Genomic DNA, 18,943 nt, shown 5'->3' on the forward strand with positions numbered 1-18,943 from the left:
CCGCTAAAGTCATCTATGTTTTAGCAAATAGAAAAATGTTCAACATGTGTAATAGCCTTTACAAACAGCAACTATAATCAATAATATACTGTAGATACAGATGGGGAAATATTGTTAAGGAACAAAGTACAAAGCAAAGCAGCCTGCACCGATTATATGTGAAGGTTGGAGGTCTTCCTTCTACTAAAGGGTGTCTCTCAGGCTGTGAGGTGTTATCATTGAACAAAAGGTAAAACAGGGGCCACATAGCTACAACACGGAAACTCTTCAGCCTCCATACCCTGTTTTTTCTGCAGGATTTTTTTGTCTTCGAAAAAAAGGTAAATGAACACCTTGTTGCCACACAAGACTTAACAGATTAAGTGAGGGCAAAGGGTGGACGTGGCACTGAATGACAGTGGGATGATTTAAAAAATGATATTCAGTCCATGTGGCAAATACAGTGGCTTACCGGGCATTCACACAGGTAATACAATATAGATGGTGTTAGAAGGGGTCAGGGACAATCATGACAATCATATTACGGCGTCTTGCCATCACTTCTTAAAATATGCAACGTGCCTGAGTCTGTCAAACATCAAATCACTGGAAAATCCCCAGCACACTTGACGACTGGGAATTATGTCTGTGTCACCGTGAAGGCACAAAAGTGTCAGTGATGGGGTTTAAAAGCCCCTTACGTAAGATCAATGCCAAAATACACCAGCAAGTAAAATTATAGAAATTCCCCTGCTGCTGTTCTAATATTTGGTTGGACTCTTAGGACTACAATTTAACAAATAATGGCGTCATAAAAACATTTGTTTTCCCCAAAAAGTATTTAATTTATTTGCAGTCACAACATGAACGGATGCAACTTCTATGTGACCGACTGGAGTCATTGTTATCTTACCGCCAAATTTTGTGTAACAAACTAGTCCGTTTGCTCATAGCGGTAGGAATCTTTGGGCACATCATGATTTAACTACGATTCAGAGGCTATAATTTGATTATAATCTACTTTTTAATTTCCTCTTAGCTGGTTACTCTAACTTGTAACACAGCTCCAGTTAAACTGCTGTTGCAGTGTACAAAGCACTTATTTTGTTGCTTTACATTCAAGCTAGCTTGGCGGTTTAGCATGGCCCATTTGTCTGCATAACATTCATTTTGAGTGCCCAAACAATCCCACAGGTTGGTGTCTCTGCTTTTATTTATTATCATTATTATTAAGTCCGAGTCCATGGTTCTCGCCCGGAAAAGGGTGGAGTGCCATCTTCGGGTTGGGGAAGAGATCTTGCCCCAAGTGGAGGAGTTCAAGTACCTCGGAGTCTTGTTCACGAGTGAGGGAAGAGTGGATCGTGAGGTCGACAGGCGGATCGGTGTGGTGTCTTCAGTAATGCGGACGCTGTATCAATCTGTTGTGGTGAAGAAGGAGCTGAGCCGGAAAGCAAAGCTCTCAATTTACCGGTCGGTCTACGTTCCCATCCTCACTTATGGTCATGAGCTTTGGGTTATGACCGAAAGGACAAGTTCACAGGTACAAGCGGCCGAAATGAGTTTCTCTGCCGGGTGGCGGGGCTCGCCCTTAGGGATAGGGTGAAAAGCTCTGTCATTCGGGAGGAGCTCAAAGTAAAGCCGCTGCTCCTCCACATCAAAAGAAGCCAGATGAGTTGGTTCGGGCATTTGGTAAGGATGTCACCAGAACGCCTCCCTAGGGAGGTGTTAGGGCAAGTCCGGCCAGTAGGAGGCCACGGGGAAGACCCAGAACACGTTGGGAAGACTATGTCTGCCGGCTGACCTGGGAGCGCCTAGGGATCCCCCGGGAGGAGCTGGACAAAGTGGCTTGGGCGAGAGAAGTCTGGGCTTCTCTGCTTAGGCTGCTGCCCCCGCGAACCAACCTTGGATAAGCGGAAAAAAATGGATGGATGGATGGACTTCATAACGTACCAGCAAAGACAGAAAGAAAAGAGCTCATTCTGGCTAGCCGTTAAAAGAAACCCCACTTTTAAGTGTGCTCTTGGTTTAGTTCTCATCCGCCTGCTACCCTTTTCCCATGCCATCTGTAGACAAAAGTCTGATCATTGGTAGAAAGAAAACAGTAGAGAATGAGAGACTTCTTACCAACCAGTCGAGAAGAAGCCTTGGCATCTTGTCATTCAATCATTCCAACAATTCAGTCTGATCCAGACAGCATTATTTCCATTAAACTGGCAACAACTAACCTAATGAGTAAGGCTACATTATGGCTGTGAAAGGCCAGCGCAAATAGCCAAACAATGCCATCCATGTACTAAAGTCTTGGAGTGTTTTGTGACTAAACTCCTAACACTCCTGATGGTATTTCACTCCAAGGAGATTTCAGAGCCTCTTCCTCAAATTGACAGTCAGAAATAATAAGCACACTAGAATCAATGAATATGAAATTCCCTGCAAGTCCTAATAAACACGAAGCAATGTGCCAGTCCCAGCCAAACCAGCAAACGGCTGCTTAAATGGCGACTCTCATCCTGCGTGTGTAGGAAATTCAATTTGTTCAGTAAGCTATGGATGAAAAAGCAATTATTCACAGTCTCCTATTTTCACGATCTGTTTTTCTAAGATATCTTCCACCACCACCCTTCTTGCTTCACGCCGCTCTTTTGCCACACATGCCACACACGTTGATAGGGGCGGCTAGTCGAAGCCAGAAGCTCAGACCAACTAGAAGGCCTGCCAATCTGTTTGAATGATGGCATCACTGCCATCAATGTGGGACCTGGCTAAAAGCCACTCAATATAGGCTTGATAGCTCTGTGTCACTATGAAGCAAAAGAGGGGGGCGGTGGTAAAGTGAATGTATGTCAAAAGAGCACTTCTTTTACACCAATTACACCCCACAGTCACCCACAACAGCTGGGGAGCACTGTCAGGGGAGCCCACTGAGCCAAGGTACCAATTGCCAGTCCACTTGGGGGAATTAGGTGAGACCCCGTTGTGTCCTGGCAAAGTACCACAGGCCTTAATTTGCATGTTCTGTTGCTTGAGCACATCTTGGGACAAGTTGGCGGATGTCACGAGGCAGAGTGGAGACTCATGTTTTAGTCATGACATGTGTTGATTGAGAGACCGCCGCTGTAATTGGCATCCTGCCTATGCAGGGAGCAGGGATGAAAAGCAAAAAGAGACATAAGCAAAAAAGGGTGAACAGAGATGAGTTTGGATAAGCCTGACAAGTTATTCATCTGAGAAAGACAGCCGACTACCACCAGCTATCAAACCAGACCTATTGGATAGAAAATCAACTTTGGCTAGGTCAGCCATGAACGCATCTGTCCATATAATGTAAATCCAATTGTACAACAAAAATAAAGTTTAAAGTTACAAAAGCAATACAGAACTGGTTGAATGACAAACGCACCATTTGCTGTGTACAATGCCAAGGTCGTGCTACTTATAATAGCAAACCCTTAAATGAAGCATGTCCAAGGTTGATGGTTAGCATCATGTCTACCTACTCAAATTTGGGATTAGTAAATGCTTTAGTTTATTGTTAGTAAGAAACTAACTTTCACAATTCAACATGTATGAAGGGAATTACAGTGCATCTTGAAAGTATTCACAGAACTTAACTATTTCCACAATTTGTTATGTTACAACCTTATACCAAAATGAAATATATTATTTTATGTCCTCAAAATTCTACACACAATACCCCATATTGACAATGTGATAACATGTAGGGTTTATTTTTTATAATGTTTTGCAAATGTATTAAATATAAAAAACAAAACAAAAATCACATGTACATAAGTAGTCACAGCCTTTGCCATGAGGCTCAAAAGTAAGCTCATGTCATCCTATTACAACTGATCATCCTTGAGATGTTCCTACAGCTTAATTGGAGTCCACCTGTAGTACATTTAGTTGATTGGACATGATTTAGAAAGGCACACATCTGTTTATATATAAAAGGTCCCACATGTGACAGTGCATGGCAGAGCACAAACCAAGCATGAAGTAGAAAGAATTGTCTGTAGACCTCCGAGACAGGATTGTCTCGAGGCAAAACTCTGAGGAAGGGTACAGAAAAATATCTGCTACCTTGAAAGTCCCAATGAGCACAGTGGCCTTCATCATCCATAAAATGGAAGACGTTTGGAACCACTAGGACTCTTCCCAGGGGAGAAGGGCCCTAGTCAGGGACCAGGCCCAGTCAGGGTCCAGGTGACCAAGACCCCGATGGTCACTTTGTCAGAGCTACACCATTCCTCTGTAGAAAGAGTAGAACCTTCCATAAGGGAAACCATCTCTGCAGCAATTCACCAATAAGGCCTGTTTGGTAGAGTGGCCATACGGAAGCCATTCCTTAATAAAAAGCACATGGCAGATAGCCTGGGGTTTGCCGAAATGCACCTGAAAGACTTTCAGACCATGAGAAACAAAATTCTCTGGTCTGATTGGACAAAAATGTAACGCTTTGATGTAAATGCAAGGCATCGTGTGGGGAGGAAACCAAGCACTGCTCATCACCAGGCAAATACCATCCCTACAGTGAAGTATGGTGGTGGCAGCACCATGCTGTTGAGATGTTTTTCAGTGGCAGGAACTGGGAGACTAGTCAGAATAGAGGGAAAGATAAATGCAGCAATGTGCAGAGACATCCTGGATGAAAAGCTGCTCCACAGCGCTCTTGAACTCAGACTGGGGCGACGGTTCATCTTTCAGCAGGACAACAACCTTAAGCAAACAGCCAAGATATCAAAGGAATTGCTTCAGGACAACTCGGTAAATGTCCTTGAGTGGCGCAGCGAGAGCCCAGACTTGAATCCCATTTAACATTTCTGCAGAAATCTGACGCTTTCAATCCAACGTGATGACGCTTGAGAGGTGCTGCAAAGAAGAATGGGCGAAACTGCCCAAAGATAAGTGTGCCAAGCTTGTGACATTGTATTTAAAAAGACTTGAGGCTGTAATTGCTGCCAAAGGTGTATCAAAGTATTGAGCAAAGGCTGTGAATACTTAAGTGCATGTGATTTCTTAGTTTATTACTGGTAATAATTTAGCAAAAAGCTCTATAAAACAAAAACAAAACGTTAACACTGCCATTATGGGGTATTGTGTGTACAATTTTGAGGATAAAAATGAATGCATGCCATTTTGGTATAAGGCTGTAACATACAAAATGTGGAAAGAGTGAAGCACTGTGAATACTTTCGGATGCACTGTAGTTAGAAGCACAGCAGGGTACTTGTAAATGATTATAACGCAACGCCACTGCAAGATTAATACAGCAAATACGTTTTTTCTTTTTTTTCCCATGAAAACTCTTTTTAACATGAAAAAAAATTTAAGTGATATGTGGCGAATTGTCCGGGGTGTACCCTTCCGCCCGATTGTAGCTGAGATAGGCTCCAGCGCCCCCCCGCGACCTCGAAGGGAATAAGCGGTAGAAAATGGATGGATGGATTGTAAGAATGGATAAACCGTATATATTACTTCAAGAAGAGAATGACCCCTGTGGAGCCCACCATGATCCAGGGCCGGGAGGTGGCAGTACAAGTACCTGGGAGTCCACTTGAACAGCAGACTGGACTGGAAGGACAACAGCAAAGCTGTTTACAAGGGCATGAGCAGACTCTTTCCCGAGGAAGCTTAGGTCCTTTAATGTGTGCAGCAAGCTGTTGGAGATCTTTTATCAGTCTGTTGTGGCCAGTGCCCTGTACTTTGCAGTGGTTTGTTGGGGGAGCAGCACCAGCAAAAGGGACTTAACAACATGACAAACTGATCCGGAAAGCCGGCCAAACTATTGGCACGCAGTTGGAGGCGTTTGTGTCAGTGAGGGACAGGAGGACACTGGACTAACTGCTAGCCATTATGGACAATCCTGCCCACCCACTCCACGAGACAATTGAGGGACAGCGGAGCTCATACTCCAACAGGCTCTTTCAGCTTCGTGCCCACACTGTGCGATTCAAGAACTCCTTCATTCCGCACTCCATCATATACTGTATACCGTATATAATATGTAAATATTACATATATTTTATATTGCCACTACGGTACATTTTTAGTCTACTTTATACCTGCATTATCCTTTCCATCCTTACACTTTCTGTCCTTTGTAACTGAGCTACTGTGTGGAACAATTTCCCTTGTGGATCATTAAAGTTTGTCTAAGTCTAAGTCTATAGTATATTATTTACGTACTATTGACTATAAAAAGTATGAAAAACAGCTCAAATATAAAAACGTTCCTCATTGCTTTATTTTGAAAAGAAGAAAAAATGTGCATCTAAATTGCCTGTCAGAGGCGCGTCAGCTGGTCGCGCACCGAAACAAAGTTGACACCCAGCAAAAGGAGAGAAAGTTGGAGAAAGGTATTTTAAGCTAATTCAAGCCAGTGTAGACTACCCTAAATCTGTTGACATTACAACTGACAATAACGTCTAACTTTACGCCTTGTGGGACACCGAACCACTGTTTATAGGTCTCTTTGTGGAGTGTGCATTAGTCCCAGTACGTGTGTGGGTTTTTTCTGGGCACTGCAGTTTCCTCCAACATTAAAAAATGTGTATGTTAGGTTCCTGGAAGACTGCAATCTGTCCATAGATATCAATGTTAGTCTGAAGGATCATTTATATACAGTATATGTGCCTGCTATTGGCCATGCTAGTCTGAGTTAGCTTGTCTCCAAGATAGTCCATAATAGTCCAAATAATTGTATTGCTTTTTTCAGTTTATTCCAAATTATATTAATAATCTAACGTGACTCCTACATGTATGTGCACTTCATGTGTATGTATAAGGTACTTTATTTAGTGTGGTTAGTCTTACAGTGACTTTATTGTGAAGAATATCAACAAAACACCTAAAGTAATTTTTTTCAAATCTAATTCAAAGGACTGTTTACATATTTGGCAAAATAAATTGCAACAATCAGGGAGGGCAGAATATAGTGTAGCCTGTTTTACCTTATACAATAAACAATTGAAACTGCATTGCACAAAGAGAGCAAAGTCTACAAAGTCAAATTCCTTGTGTTAAAGCTGATTGTGATTCTGATAAAAGAAAAATATGTTATTAATGGTATTGTCAACTAATAACACTAATATTTGTTTTATATATATATATATATATATATATATATATATATATATATATATATATATATATATATATATATATATATATATATATGTGTGTATATATATATATATATATGTATATATATATATACACACATATACATATATATATATATACCGTATTTTCCGCACTATAAGGCGCACCTAAAAACCACAAATTTTCTCAAAAGCTGACAGTGCGCCTTATAATCCGGTGCGCCTTATATATGGGTTAATATTAATATTAATTTTCATAAAGTTTCGGTCTCGCAACTACGGTAAACAGCCGCCATCTTTTTTCCCCGTAGAAGAAGAAGAAGCGCGCGGTGCATGCTGGGATATGTGACGTTTCATTTCCATTTGTGTGTTTATGTAAAGACCCCAAAATGGCTCCTTTTAAGTGTGTTGTCTGTCTAATTATAAATAATGCAGACGAGGCGTGTTAACTGAGTTCTCAACGTTTACTCACAGCGTGCTCATAACCACATTCTAACTGCCAGCATACAACAACGCTTCTCAGGGCTACCGCGCATGCTCGTCACTATCGTTGCATGCTGGGTAGTGTAGTTGTTATATTTGCTAGCTCATAACATCACATTAAGAGACACGCTTACGCGCTTAATTCAATACTCGCCGTCATTCCGGGTGGATTGACAAAAGACCTCCAGCCGCTAGATATTGGTGTCAACAGGGCATTCGAAGCTAGACTGCTAACTGCGTGGGAACAGTGGATGACAGAAGGCGAACACACGTGACGTTCACCAAGACAGGGAGACAGCGCCAGACGACATACGCCACTATCTGCCAGTGGATCGTAAATGCCTGGGCTGATTCAGTCTCATCTGTGGTCCGAGCTTTCAGGAAGGCAGGAATTGTCACTGAACTAATAAACGGCAACGACACTGACTCCATTAATGACGACTTCGACGAGACGGAGCCGGCCATGTTGGATGCCGTATTCGCTCAACTGTTTAATTCGGACACTGAAGAAGAAGAATTCGAGGGATTTGTGAATGAGCTATAACTTCATAAAGTGAGCTTTACATTTTTATTTAGTGTGTTGTGTTGTGTGACATTAACGTTTGAGCAACGTTGAGTTATTGATATATTGTTATTGCTCTGCACTATTTCACGTGTTACTATATTGTGATTGCACGTTTGATTTACGTAACACGAGTAAATCAGCTGTTTATTCATTTTGGGAGTGAACGGAGTTGTCAGAACGCTGGTTTGTTATCTATTAATAAAGTTTGACTGACCTATCTGACTGTTTTGTTGACATAGGTGCGCCTTATAATCGGGTGCGCCTTATATATGAACAAAGTTTTGAAATATGCCATTCATTGAAGGTGCGCCTTATAATCCGATGCGCCTTATAGTGCGGAAAATACGGTATCTATCCTAGAACCCGTTGGTGGACACTGGCGGTGAGGGATGCCGTCAAGCTGAAGAAGGAGTCCTATCGGATTCTTTTGGCTCATGGGACTCTGGAGGCAGCGGACAGGTACCGACAGGCCAAGCGGTGTGCAGCTTCAACGGTCGCAGAGGCAAAAACTCGGACATGGGAGGAGTTCGGGGAAGCCATGGAAAATGACTTTCGGACGGCTTCGAAGCGATTCTGGACCACCAACCGCCGCCTCAGGAAGGTGAAGCAGTGCACTGTCAACACCATGTATGGTGCGGATGGTGTTCTGCTGACCTCGACTGCGGATGTTGTGGATCGGTGGAGGGAATACTTCGAAGACCTCCTCAACCCCACCAACACGTCTTCCTATGAGGAAGCAGTGCCTGGGGAATCTGTGGTGGGCTCTCCCATTTCTGGGGATGAGGTTGCTGAGGTAGTTAAAAAGCTCCTCTGTGGCAAGGCCCCGGGGGTGGATGAGATCCGCCCGGAGTTCCTTAAGGCTCTGAATGCTGTGGGGCTGTCTTGGTTGACAAGACTCTGCAGCATCGCGTGGACATCGAGGGCGGTACCTCTGGATTGGCAGACCGGGGTGGTGGTTCCTCTCTTTAAGAAGGGGAACCGGAGGGTGTGTTTCAGCTATCGTGGGATCACACTCCTCAGCCTTCCCGGTAAGGTCTATTCAAGTGTACTGGAGAGGAGGCTACGCCGGATAGTCGAACCTCGGATTCAGGAGGAACAGTGTGGTTTTCGTCCTGGTCGTGGAACTGTGGACCAGCTCTATACTCTCGGCAGGGTCCTTGAGGGTGCATGGGAGTTTGCCCAACCAGTCTACATGTGCTTTGTGGACTTGGAGAAGGCATTCGACCGTGTCCCTCGGGAAGTCCTGTGGAGAGTGCTGAGAGAGTATGGGGTATCGGACTGTCTGATTGTGGCGGTCCGCTCCCTGTACGATCAGTGTCAGAGCTTGGTCCGCATTGCCGGCAGTAAGTCTGGCACGTTTCCAGTGAGGGTTGGACTCCGCCAAGGCTGCCCTTTGTCACCGATTCTGTTCATAACTTTTATGGACAGAATTTCTAGGCGCAGTCAAGGCGTTAAGGGGATCCGGTTTAGTGGCTGCAGGATTAGGTCTCTGCTTTTTGCAGATGATGTGGTCCTGATGGCTTCATCTGGCCAGGATCTTCAGCTCTCACTGGATCGGTTCGCAGCCGAGTGTGAAGCGACTGGGATGAGAATCAGCACCTCCAAGTCCGAGTCCATGGTTCTCGCCCGGAAAAGGGTGGAATGCCATCTCCGGGTTGGGGAGGAGACCCTGCCCCAAGTGGAGGAATTCAAGTACCTCGGAGTCTTGTTCACGAGTGAGGGAAGAGTGGATCGTGAGCTTGACAGGCGGATCGGTGTGGCGTCTTCAATAATGCGGACGCTGTATCGATCTGTTGTGGTGAAGAAGGAGCTGAGCCGAAAGGCAAAGCTCTCAATTTACCGGTCGATCTACGTTCCCATCCTCACCTATGGTCATGAGCTTTGGGTTATGACCAAAAGGACAAGATCACGGGTACAAGCGGCCGAAATGAGTTTCCTCCGCCGGGTGGCGGGGCTCTCCCTTAGAGATAGGGTGAGAAGCTCTGCCATACGGGGGGAGCTCAAAGTAAAGCCGCTGCTCCTCCACATCGAGAGGAGCCAGATAAGGTGGTTCGGGCATCTGGTCAGGATGCCACCCGAACGCCTCCCTAGGGAGGTGTTTAGGGCAAATCCAACCGGTAGGAGGCCACGGGAAAGACCCAACGTGTCCTCCTTGTCCAACTATGTCTCCCGGCTGGCCTGGGAACGCCTCAGGATCCCCCGGGAAGAGCTGGACGAAGTGGCTGGGGAGAGAAAAGTCTGGGCTTCCCTGCTTAGGCTGCTTCCCCCGCGACACGACCTCGGATAAGCGGAAGAAGATGGATGGATGGATGGATATATGTATATATGTATGTATGTATGTATGTATGTGTATATATATATATATATATATATATATATATATATATATATATATATATATATATATATATATATATATATATATATATATACATAAACATGTGTTTAGCCTTTTTTGAAGAAATATACATCATTGCAAATCAAAACTATCATGTCATATATGAGAATGTCATATTAACCACGCCACCACCGGCACGTAAATAGTGGCAATCTAGGGGAAACCCTACATAGCTTATTTAATTGTACTCCTTTTCCATGTTTAAGCAAATACCGACAGTCTGTTCACCTCGTTTAAGTTACCATCTTCTAAATTGGGGAACCAAAACGGGAACTAAATCGTGACAAAAACTGTAAAATGAACAAATAAATACAGACTATACAATACAAAATGACTTGTTAAATAAAAACTTTATGAATGTATTCCAGATAAATACTAGTTTTTTTCTTAGCATTCGGCTTCCTCCATACACCTTTTAAAAACACCATATGAGTTTTGTGTTTCTTATACTTAATTAGTTTGTTCTGCAAACTGTTCTGTAATTGTATTCCAAATCAATGCCGAACATTTGCATTAGTTTTGTGCAGGTTTTGTTCATTTTCCACAATCAATGGTGAAAATGTTCTCAAATCCCAATCCACTCAAATGGGCTGTAGGCAGGCACCAGCCCTTGCAGTAACACTAATCAGGATAACCAGTGTAGAAAATGTATGCATGTATAGATGGAAAACCCCTCTTTGAGGAATATTTCACTTCTTACTACTACCTTATTTCCTTCATGGTCGATACCTGCTAAAGTGTGCTAATAAGTTTTTGCTTAGACATTTATTTGTGTAAAGTATAGTTTTGCTTACCTAGGCTGAAAACCTAGTGTTTGCATGTGTAAACATGCAAACACTAGGTTTTATCATCCTCATTAGGGCACAATCGGAAAAATCTGATTTACAAATAAATGCTTTACCAAAAGTCGCTCACGGTCGACCACGACTGGAGGTGGGGGAGGAGGTGGTGGAGGCCGAGGGGGTGCTGGTTTTGGCTCTTCCTCCGTCCTTACAGCAGATCCTTTCAATTGCTCTGATTGGCTCCTCTTGCATTTCTTCACCTTGAAATCTCCTATTAATAAGATACAACCATAAATGATGGGAAACATTTTTATGTGCATCATCCAAAAAGCAAACGTTTAGGTTTTTACTAGCAAATAATGGCCCAATATTTTAGTAATTGGGCTATTTTCTCATAAAGGCTGAAAGAGGCTTTGGATGAAGGCACTTCAGAATGTGTGAAAAGCAGTAGCGAACATACACACTGGATGATGCTGTCATTACCTTGTGTGACTGTCTGCATGGAATAATGAGGCTCACTGAATTGTGCACATAAACTGATTTGCCTCAAAACGTTTCTAACTCTCTTTGTAACACCAGTGCAAATTTACTCAACTATATTATAACCGTGATTAGAGAAAAAGCACCTTCTTTGTCCTGCTCTTCATCCAAACTTAGTTTTACGGTTCCCCCGTCATGGAACGAGAACTCTTCAGTGGCATCGTTCTCGCCTGTGCTGTGTTCCTCCCCTTGTTTCGACATGTTGTCGGAGCCCTCAGCCGTCTTTTCAGGAGTGCTTTCCTCTGCCTTGCTGTTTTTCTCGAGACTCTGCGAGTCCAGACTATCCATCGACTCATTTCCGTTCACACAGTCCACTTGTGATACGAGGAGACTCTCTGAGTGCTTAAATTGGACCTTGGCATTAGAAGACTCAAGCCTTTCAATCAAAGTTGGCGAGTTGGCCTGCTGGCTATCCCCGTCTGCTTCGGGGTGGGAATTGTTTCCCAGGCAGTGCGGCAGTGTTTGTTTTTTTGGGTTTCCTGACTTTGACCCATCAGCTTTGTATTCCTCGTCCTTGGAAGATGACTCTTGTCTGGCTTTCCTGGCGTCGGTGGGGCTAACAAGGGGCTCATTGGAGCTTTCCTCCTCCATGGAGGAGACGTGAGGGTGGTGGCCATTGGGCTGGGGTCCAGGGGCGTCGCTAGAAGACTCCTCGTCCAGCGTCAAACATGAGTCGCTAGGTCCCGCCGCTTCCGTTTCAGCCTCCTCATCTTCTTCCTCTCCCGTTCCCTTCTTGTAGTTCTTTTTCTTGCGAATGATGCCCCGCCCCCACGATGGTCGTCTACGCATCTTCTTCTTAATATGAACTACAGGAGGGAACACAAAAATAGAATAGAAAGAAAGGAGCGTTAGAACAATGGTACTAGTAGATATAAACAATATTCTTAAATTAATGTTACATTCCAGACTTGTAGGTGGCGGTACCGTAATATTGTATGCAGTATAAAGTGTGTGTCAGCTGCTGCACTTGACCCCTATGTAAATAGATTGTATATATATACACCTAATTATGTAGATCTGCACCAAAATGTAAAGACTTCTTTCTTTGCCAACATATTGTGCTAGTATACAGTCATGGCCAAATATATTGGCACCCGTGCATTTCTGTCAGACAATGCACCACTTCTCCCAGAAAATTGTTTAAATTACAAATGCTTTGGTATTCACATGTTTATTTCTTTTGTTTGCATTGGTACAACACAAAAAAAAAAAAAAAAGAAGCCAAATCTGATGTTATTTTACACAGAACACAAAAAACTTTTTTGTGTTGTTCCAATGTAAACAAAAGAAATAAACATGTGAATACCAAAGCGTTTGTAATTTCAACAATTTTCTGGGAGAAGTGGTGCATTATCTGACAGAAATGCAGGGGTGGCAATATTTTTGGCCATGACTATATAATGTCATTTTTCGGTCTATTGCTTATATTCCGACAAGTGATTTCTTCCCGGAAGTGAAAACAAGTGGTGGTCAACCAAGCTAAGATGGCTGGCAGCGCATACACTATCCGAGTACACAGGGAGCCTATATCTTCCTACAAAAAGCAGATATGAGCAAAAAATCAAACTATGCAATGGAATAGATCCCTATACTTTCCCCCGCCCCCAAAAAAAGATTTGTCGAGTGATAAAGGATTATTTGTCGGTGCAGTTCCCAAACATATTGAACTATTGTGTGCCCCATACACCATTCTACACAACAACAGATAAAAACTTGGAAAAGAGTGGTGGTCTACAACATCTGTGTGTGGCTGGGTCAACGAGATTGGAATCAAGACTCTCTCTCGTGCATCGTTTTTTTCAGGTAAGGTGGCATTTCATGATTCAACTTTGTGTCTACAGTCATGTTTGTTGCCTGCCCTTGCAGTAGCACGCGCTGTTTCAAGTATGCGTATATTTCCCCATCTTTATCAAAATATAACTGTAGATGTCAACATTGTGTATGTGGTGAAAATTGTATTTATTAACTTTTTTAGGTTTTGCTCACATTTGATTTCTTTTATTTAGACTCACTGAGTTGGTGCTCTACGGAATACTCATAGCAAAAATGTGTCTTAAGAAATACAAATAGATAATACTTAAATGGGAAACACTAAAGGTTAAAAGTATATGAAACCATTCTTTAACAGAAGGGTCATTGTAAACTTGTGCATTCTTCTGCTCTGCTCCCTTGTTCCGTGGTACTTTTGTTGTCTTTTTTCATAAAATCTTGCACTCTTCCGCCTTTCTTGATAACCTCTTGAGGAACTCAGAAGAAACGTTTATCCTTTTCGTGATTTAAACGGTTCGTACAGCCGAACTTCGAGAAAGGCCAAATTTCGCCTGGTACCCATTGAGAACAGCCGCAAGCTTGACCACCACGCATATTCAATGAGTCAGACGTGACGTCATTTTGAATCCAAACAATTAGCCGCTACTTTTTTCCCCCACACTTTACATAATGCTTCAGCTTATTAATAGCTTTTTTTCCGGGTTCATGAGATTCTCGTGCCACCAATACATTTTTCCTCGTCCCCCATCAGATCAAAGAAATTGCAGGATGGGTCACGGTGGACCAATTAAATTGTTCACATTAAATCAAACACACTCACGGAATCATTCTGTTAGCCATATCGCGCGTTATGCACTCAACCTCATCAAGACACGACAAAATGCTCAGGACGCAGCTCCAAAGCCGAAAGCGATAAGGGAACAGCCACCGCACGGAACAGAAATCCACCACCACCAATTGGCCCTGAAAGGCCATACTGCCGCGCACCAAAGAATAAGCCACAAGCCCAGAGGTGACTGCATTGAGACGAAAGTGAAAGCGAAAACAAGGTGGAAAAAACTCAGGATGCAACGCCAGTCCCCTCAACTTTGACACCTAAAAAGACGACCCTGGTGACACCCAACGCGCAGGCGGAGGTTGAGGACAGCGTTTTTCCGTAGACTGTTTACCATGTTACAGGGACTGTCTTTTGTTAAATTTGTGAATAAACACAAGCACATGTGTACATACTTCATGTTTCAATCTGTATAAATGCGACTTATAGAAAGAAATGTCCAGCCAAGCCAATAAATGTACAAAATAAAAATGTGTCCAAAACTTAGGTGGGTGCAGCTTATATTTAGGTGAGCTCTATAGCCCGGATTTTACGGGCCACACAATAGATATGAGTTTGGAATAGCAATTTTAAACAACCAATAACATGTGGTACATCTTCACATTACTTGATTATACTTAAAAGGGCACAATTTACATCATAGTGAGGATGCAAATAAGAAGAAATGCTGATTGCATTTAAATGTGAACACTTGGTGTTCCTCAGAGAAGACAACAAGTTGGAAAGGCAGCCACAAACAAACACAATGGACAGGGCTAGATGACTGGACGGCAACGACGAGAGATGGTGTTTGGTGATTTTCTTTTAGGAAAGAATGGAAAAAGTAAAGCCTGTTCTCAGGAGCAAGAGTCGAGGGCAAGATAGAAAATGTCAAAATGTGGCTGCCTTCTCTTGCTGCTCTTTTAGTGCAAGTGCACGATAAGAGGTCACGTTTTTTAGAGAGCAGAATAAAACCACAATTGCCTTATAGACAGATATAAACATTTCAAATTACAAAGACTCTTAAAAGACCGGTTTAAATCTATTTGCAGCTATTGACATTTAACCACGCTAACAATGTCTTCAATAAAGTATCTTTAAAGAAAACCAGAGTGGCACTTTGTAGATCAATCTCTTCGTAGGTTGGTCTGACTCGTTTAATTGGTAAATCATGGCATGCAGGGCAATGCAGGCCAACTCCAGTCCAGTAGGTTGTGGTAATGAGTATTACAGAGTATTTGCCAACTTTCACCAAGAGCAAGTACGGTTTTTAAATTTGATCCACTTCAGTTTTGAATTTAATAGCATCTCCTTTACAAATGTGCAATCCCGCAACATAGTGTCATGTAAATTAGTTACGATGCTTTTGAACCCATCCATCCTTTTTTACCCCTTGTCCCTTTTGCATAACGCTTCTAAAGTAACAAAGGGCGTCCAAAACATTACTTCACGCACTTCACCGTGATAACAATCTTTTTAAAAGTATATGCCTAATAGATTACAGTGGCCTCATTTAAGTCTTTGCCATTGTAATTCTGTCAAGGGCCATTGGAATAACAAATCAGGTAAAGAGGAATCTCTTTTGCATAATTAATAATATGTGGCAGACATCCTGATTCTCAATAGGTTTTAGAAAAAATCTAATGTATTCATGACGATTTAAACAGTAAATTATACTCTTCTTGTAAGCCCTTTGTCTGGACATTTGCGCCATAGTTACTGCATGGTCGCAATACAGATGGCTAAATACTTTGCAGGGTTTCCCCTACAAGTAACCGATTGTGGCGCAACCCCACGGCAACATTACTGCCGCCACACCTTTAAAATAGATTTTCTTTTTTACATTAAAACACTTTTCTTTTCTTTTTTTTACATGAAAACCAATTTAAGTGATATATTCTATGAATGGATATACCATATATAGTTTATTATTTACGTACTATAGGCTATAATAACTTTAAAAAACAATAACGTCTTACTTTACACCGGTTGCATCTTCGAACCTCTGTTTGGACATCGCTGTGTGGAGTGTGCATTTGTACCCGTGCGTGTGCCGGGCTCTCCAGTTTCCTCCAACATTCCAAAAAGATGCATGTTAGCTTCATTGTCCATAGATATGAATATGAGTGTGAATGATTGTTTATCCGTCCACTGCAATCGGCCATGCTAATTTGAGTTAGCTCGTCTATGAGCTAGTCTATTGTACGTTAACATTTAGCTAACGACATTAGAGCTCAACCTTCATACTGCATAATTGTATTGCTTTTTTCAGTTTATTCTAAATGATATTATTAATCTAACATGATTCCTACATGAATGTGCACTTCATGTGTATATATATTGTACTTTATTTAGTGTGGTTGATTTTACAGTGACTTCATTGTGAAGAATATCAACAAAATACCTCGTTATTTTTTTCAAATCTAACTCAAAGGACTGTTTACATATATGGCAAACTAAATTGCAACATTCAGACAGGGCAGAATAAAGAGTAGCCTGTGTTACCTTTTACATTAAGCATTTAAGCCAGCTAGCGCTTAGCGCACTGGTTGCCAGGTAGTGATTAGCAGCACTTGCATTTAGCTGGCGATTAACGGCACTAGCTAATAGCGCGAGTATTGGGCTCAATCCGAATAATCCCCCGCCCTCCTTGTTTTAGCCCTTCCCCCTTGGTTTAGCATGTTAACGTCAATCAAGAGGTGTCCGAATTCTCCATCAGGTAAGAGGCGAGGGCCAACTGTGAGGGTTGCAGAGCCCTTTAAATGAAGTGAGCCAGGGGACCTCCCTAAGATATCAAGCGGGAGGACAAATTTCCAACATTACACTGTGCGTGCTAAAAACGATGGCAGAAAACCAACAAAGAGAAGACTATGAATGTAATGGGCTTAATTATTGATTTTCGTAATAATTACGTTAATGTTTTGTTCAGATGTTAATTTGTTGATACTCCATGTAAACATTGGCGATTTTTCAATTGGTTGTTGTATTATTTTTTTTTTCAATGTAGAAAGAATAAACAGCACAGCTGATACAATAAGTCACGTTCTCAATTGTTGTGTGTTTAATTGCTCATTACAACAAGCCAGCATTGCGGTTGAAGCTACCTTAGGTTATTGCTTCTGAATACTGCATTCCCTTTTTTCTGCCTCATCAGTAATGTAACATGATGCACGTTTGTAAAAAGTCTGTACATTACATTCCCACTTTGCCATCGCTGTGTGTCAGGAAACACACGTAAGACCAATGTGTAACGCCATAACTATCTGATGCGTTTTTTTCCACGGGAACACGTATCAAACTGATCCGCTTCAGGAACGACAACAACAAGGTCTGATTTCTTTTTGATGTAGACAGGTGAAAGAAAAGAAGAGCCCAACTAAAGCCGAAAATCCCGTGCGACGGTATCTTGAAAGCAAACTAACATTTATCGCACCTGCTTTACGTCATTGCTGGCAACCGGCAAGGGTTGATGACATAACAAAACTCGAGCGACATCCAAATTCTTAGGGACGTACATTCAACCCTTCGCCATAGCACTAAATTCTAAAGTCAAGAGAGAAGGTTAAGAAGGGAGAAGGGGGAAGAGAGAAAATTCGGAGTGAGCCTTGGTGTCTGCTGCTAGCTAGCAATCAGCACACTTTCTTTCTTTTCCAGGAAATGACCAATACCACCAGTTTGTGAGTTTATTGAAATGTGGTAATCAATCACGGTTTTACGATAATTTTAATTTATAACAGTAATACTAACCATTGGGAGTTTCATAGCGGTTTATCATGAATACTGTTAATCGTTAGATTCCTACTCAAACTGGGAGTCAAACACGTATCTTGCGGACAAGATTCAAATAACGGCTGCTGGTAGACTGACGTTTTGTGCCAAAGTTCAGCTTTTTTTTTTTAATTATAAACCATCGTTAAATCAGAGGTATACGCCGTTTTATCCATCGAGGACCCCATACAGAAATGCTGAAGGATGCGGATGCCACTTTGCTATATGAAATATGTTAAAACAAATCAAATTTAAGTCAAGATGTGCAGAAATATTTATAAATGGCCAACTAACTCTTAGAATGTATGTGTCATTCAACATTTTGTGGCCCTTCTTCACAATGTTCTAATGAAGGCTGTGCAATCTGCAGGCCAATACAAAACCAGCTGCGGGCCACAAATGGCCTCAAGGGTCGGACTTTGGACATCTCTGCATTAGAGAGAAAAAATAAGCAGAACACCCGGCTTGCAAAAAATATGTATCTCTTAGCTGTTAACTGAACTCCACAATTTTCCTTCCATCCTACACAGATGTCTTCTTCCATCCAATGTCTTACTCACACAACGAAAGGCAAACTCCCAGGGGAGGTTGGGCTCGCAGGGGTTAGCTATCACCATCAATGATATGTAGCAGGCACTCATGAGAGAAAAAAGGTGAGAGAGTAGCAGCAAATGACTTGTCATAGACAGCTCTTAAATGATGCATGAAAATTGTCAGAGCATGAACAGCCAAGCACAGAGG

At 42.3% G+C, this 18,943-nt stretch overlaps 1 protein-coding gene across 3 annotated transcripts in view; it reads right to left on the reverse strand.

Annotated features, from left to right (window-relative positions):
- The window catches only part of atad2b (ATPase family AAA domain containing 2B), a 126,596-nt gene that overhangs the window by 20,349 nt on the left and 87,304 nt on the right, over positions 1–18,943 (reverse strand). For all 3 annotated transcript variants that reach the window (XM_061929419.1, XM_061929417.1, XM_061929420.1), the window contains exons 25-26: positions 11,937–12,656; positions 11,430–11,581 (exon numbers count right to left, since the gene is read on the reverse strand). In XM_061929419.1, coding sequence (XP_061785403.1) covers positions 11,430–11,581; positions 11,937–12,656 — 872 coding nt within the window. The remainder of the gene's footprint in view (positions 1–11,429; positions 11,582–11,936; positions 12,657–18,943) is intronic.

This window comes from Nerophis lumbriciformis, linkage group LG34 (genome assembly GCF_033978685.3).
Source record: "Nerophis lumbriciformis linkage group LG34, RoL_Nlum_v2.1, whole genome shotgun sequence".
Classification (NCBI taxonomy): domain Eukaryota; kingdom Metazoa; phylum Chordata; class Actinopteri; order Syngnathiformes; family Syngnathidae; genus Nerophis; species Nerophis lumbriciformis.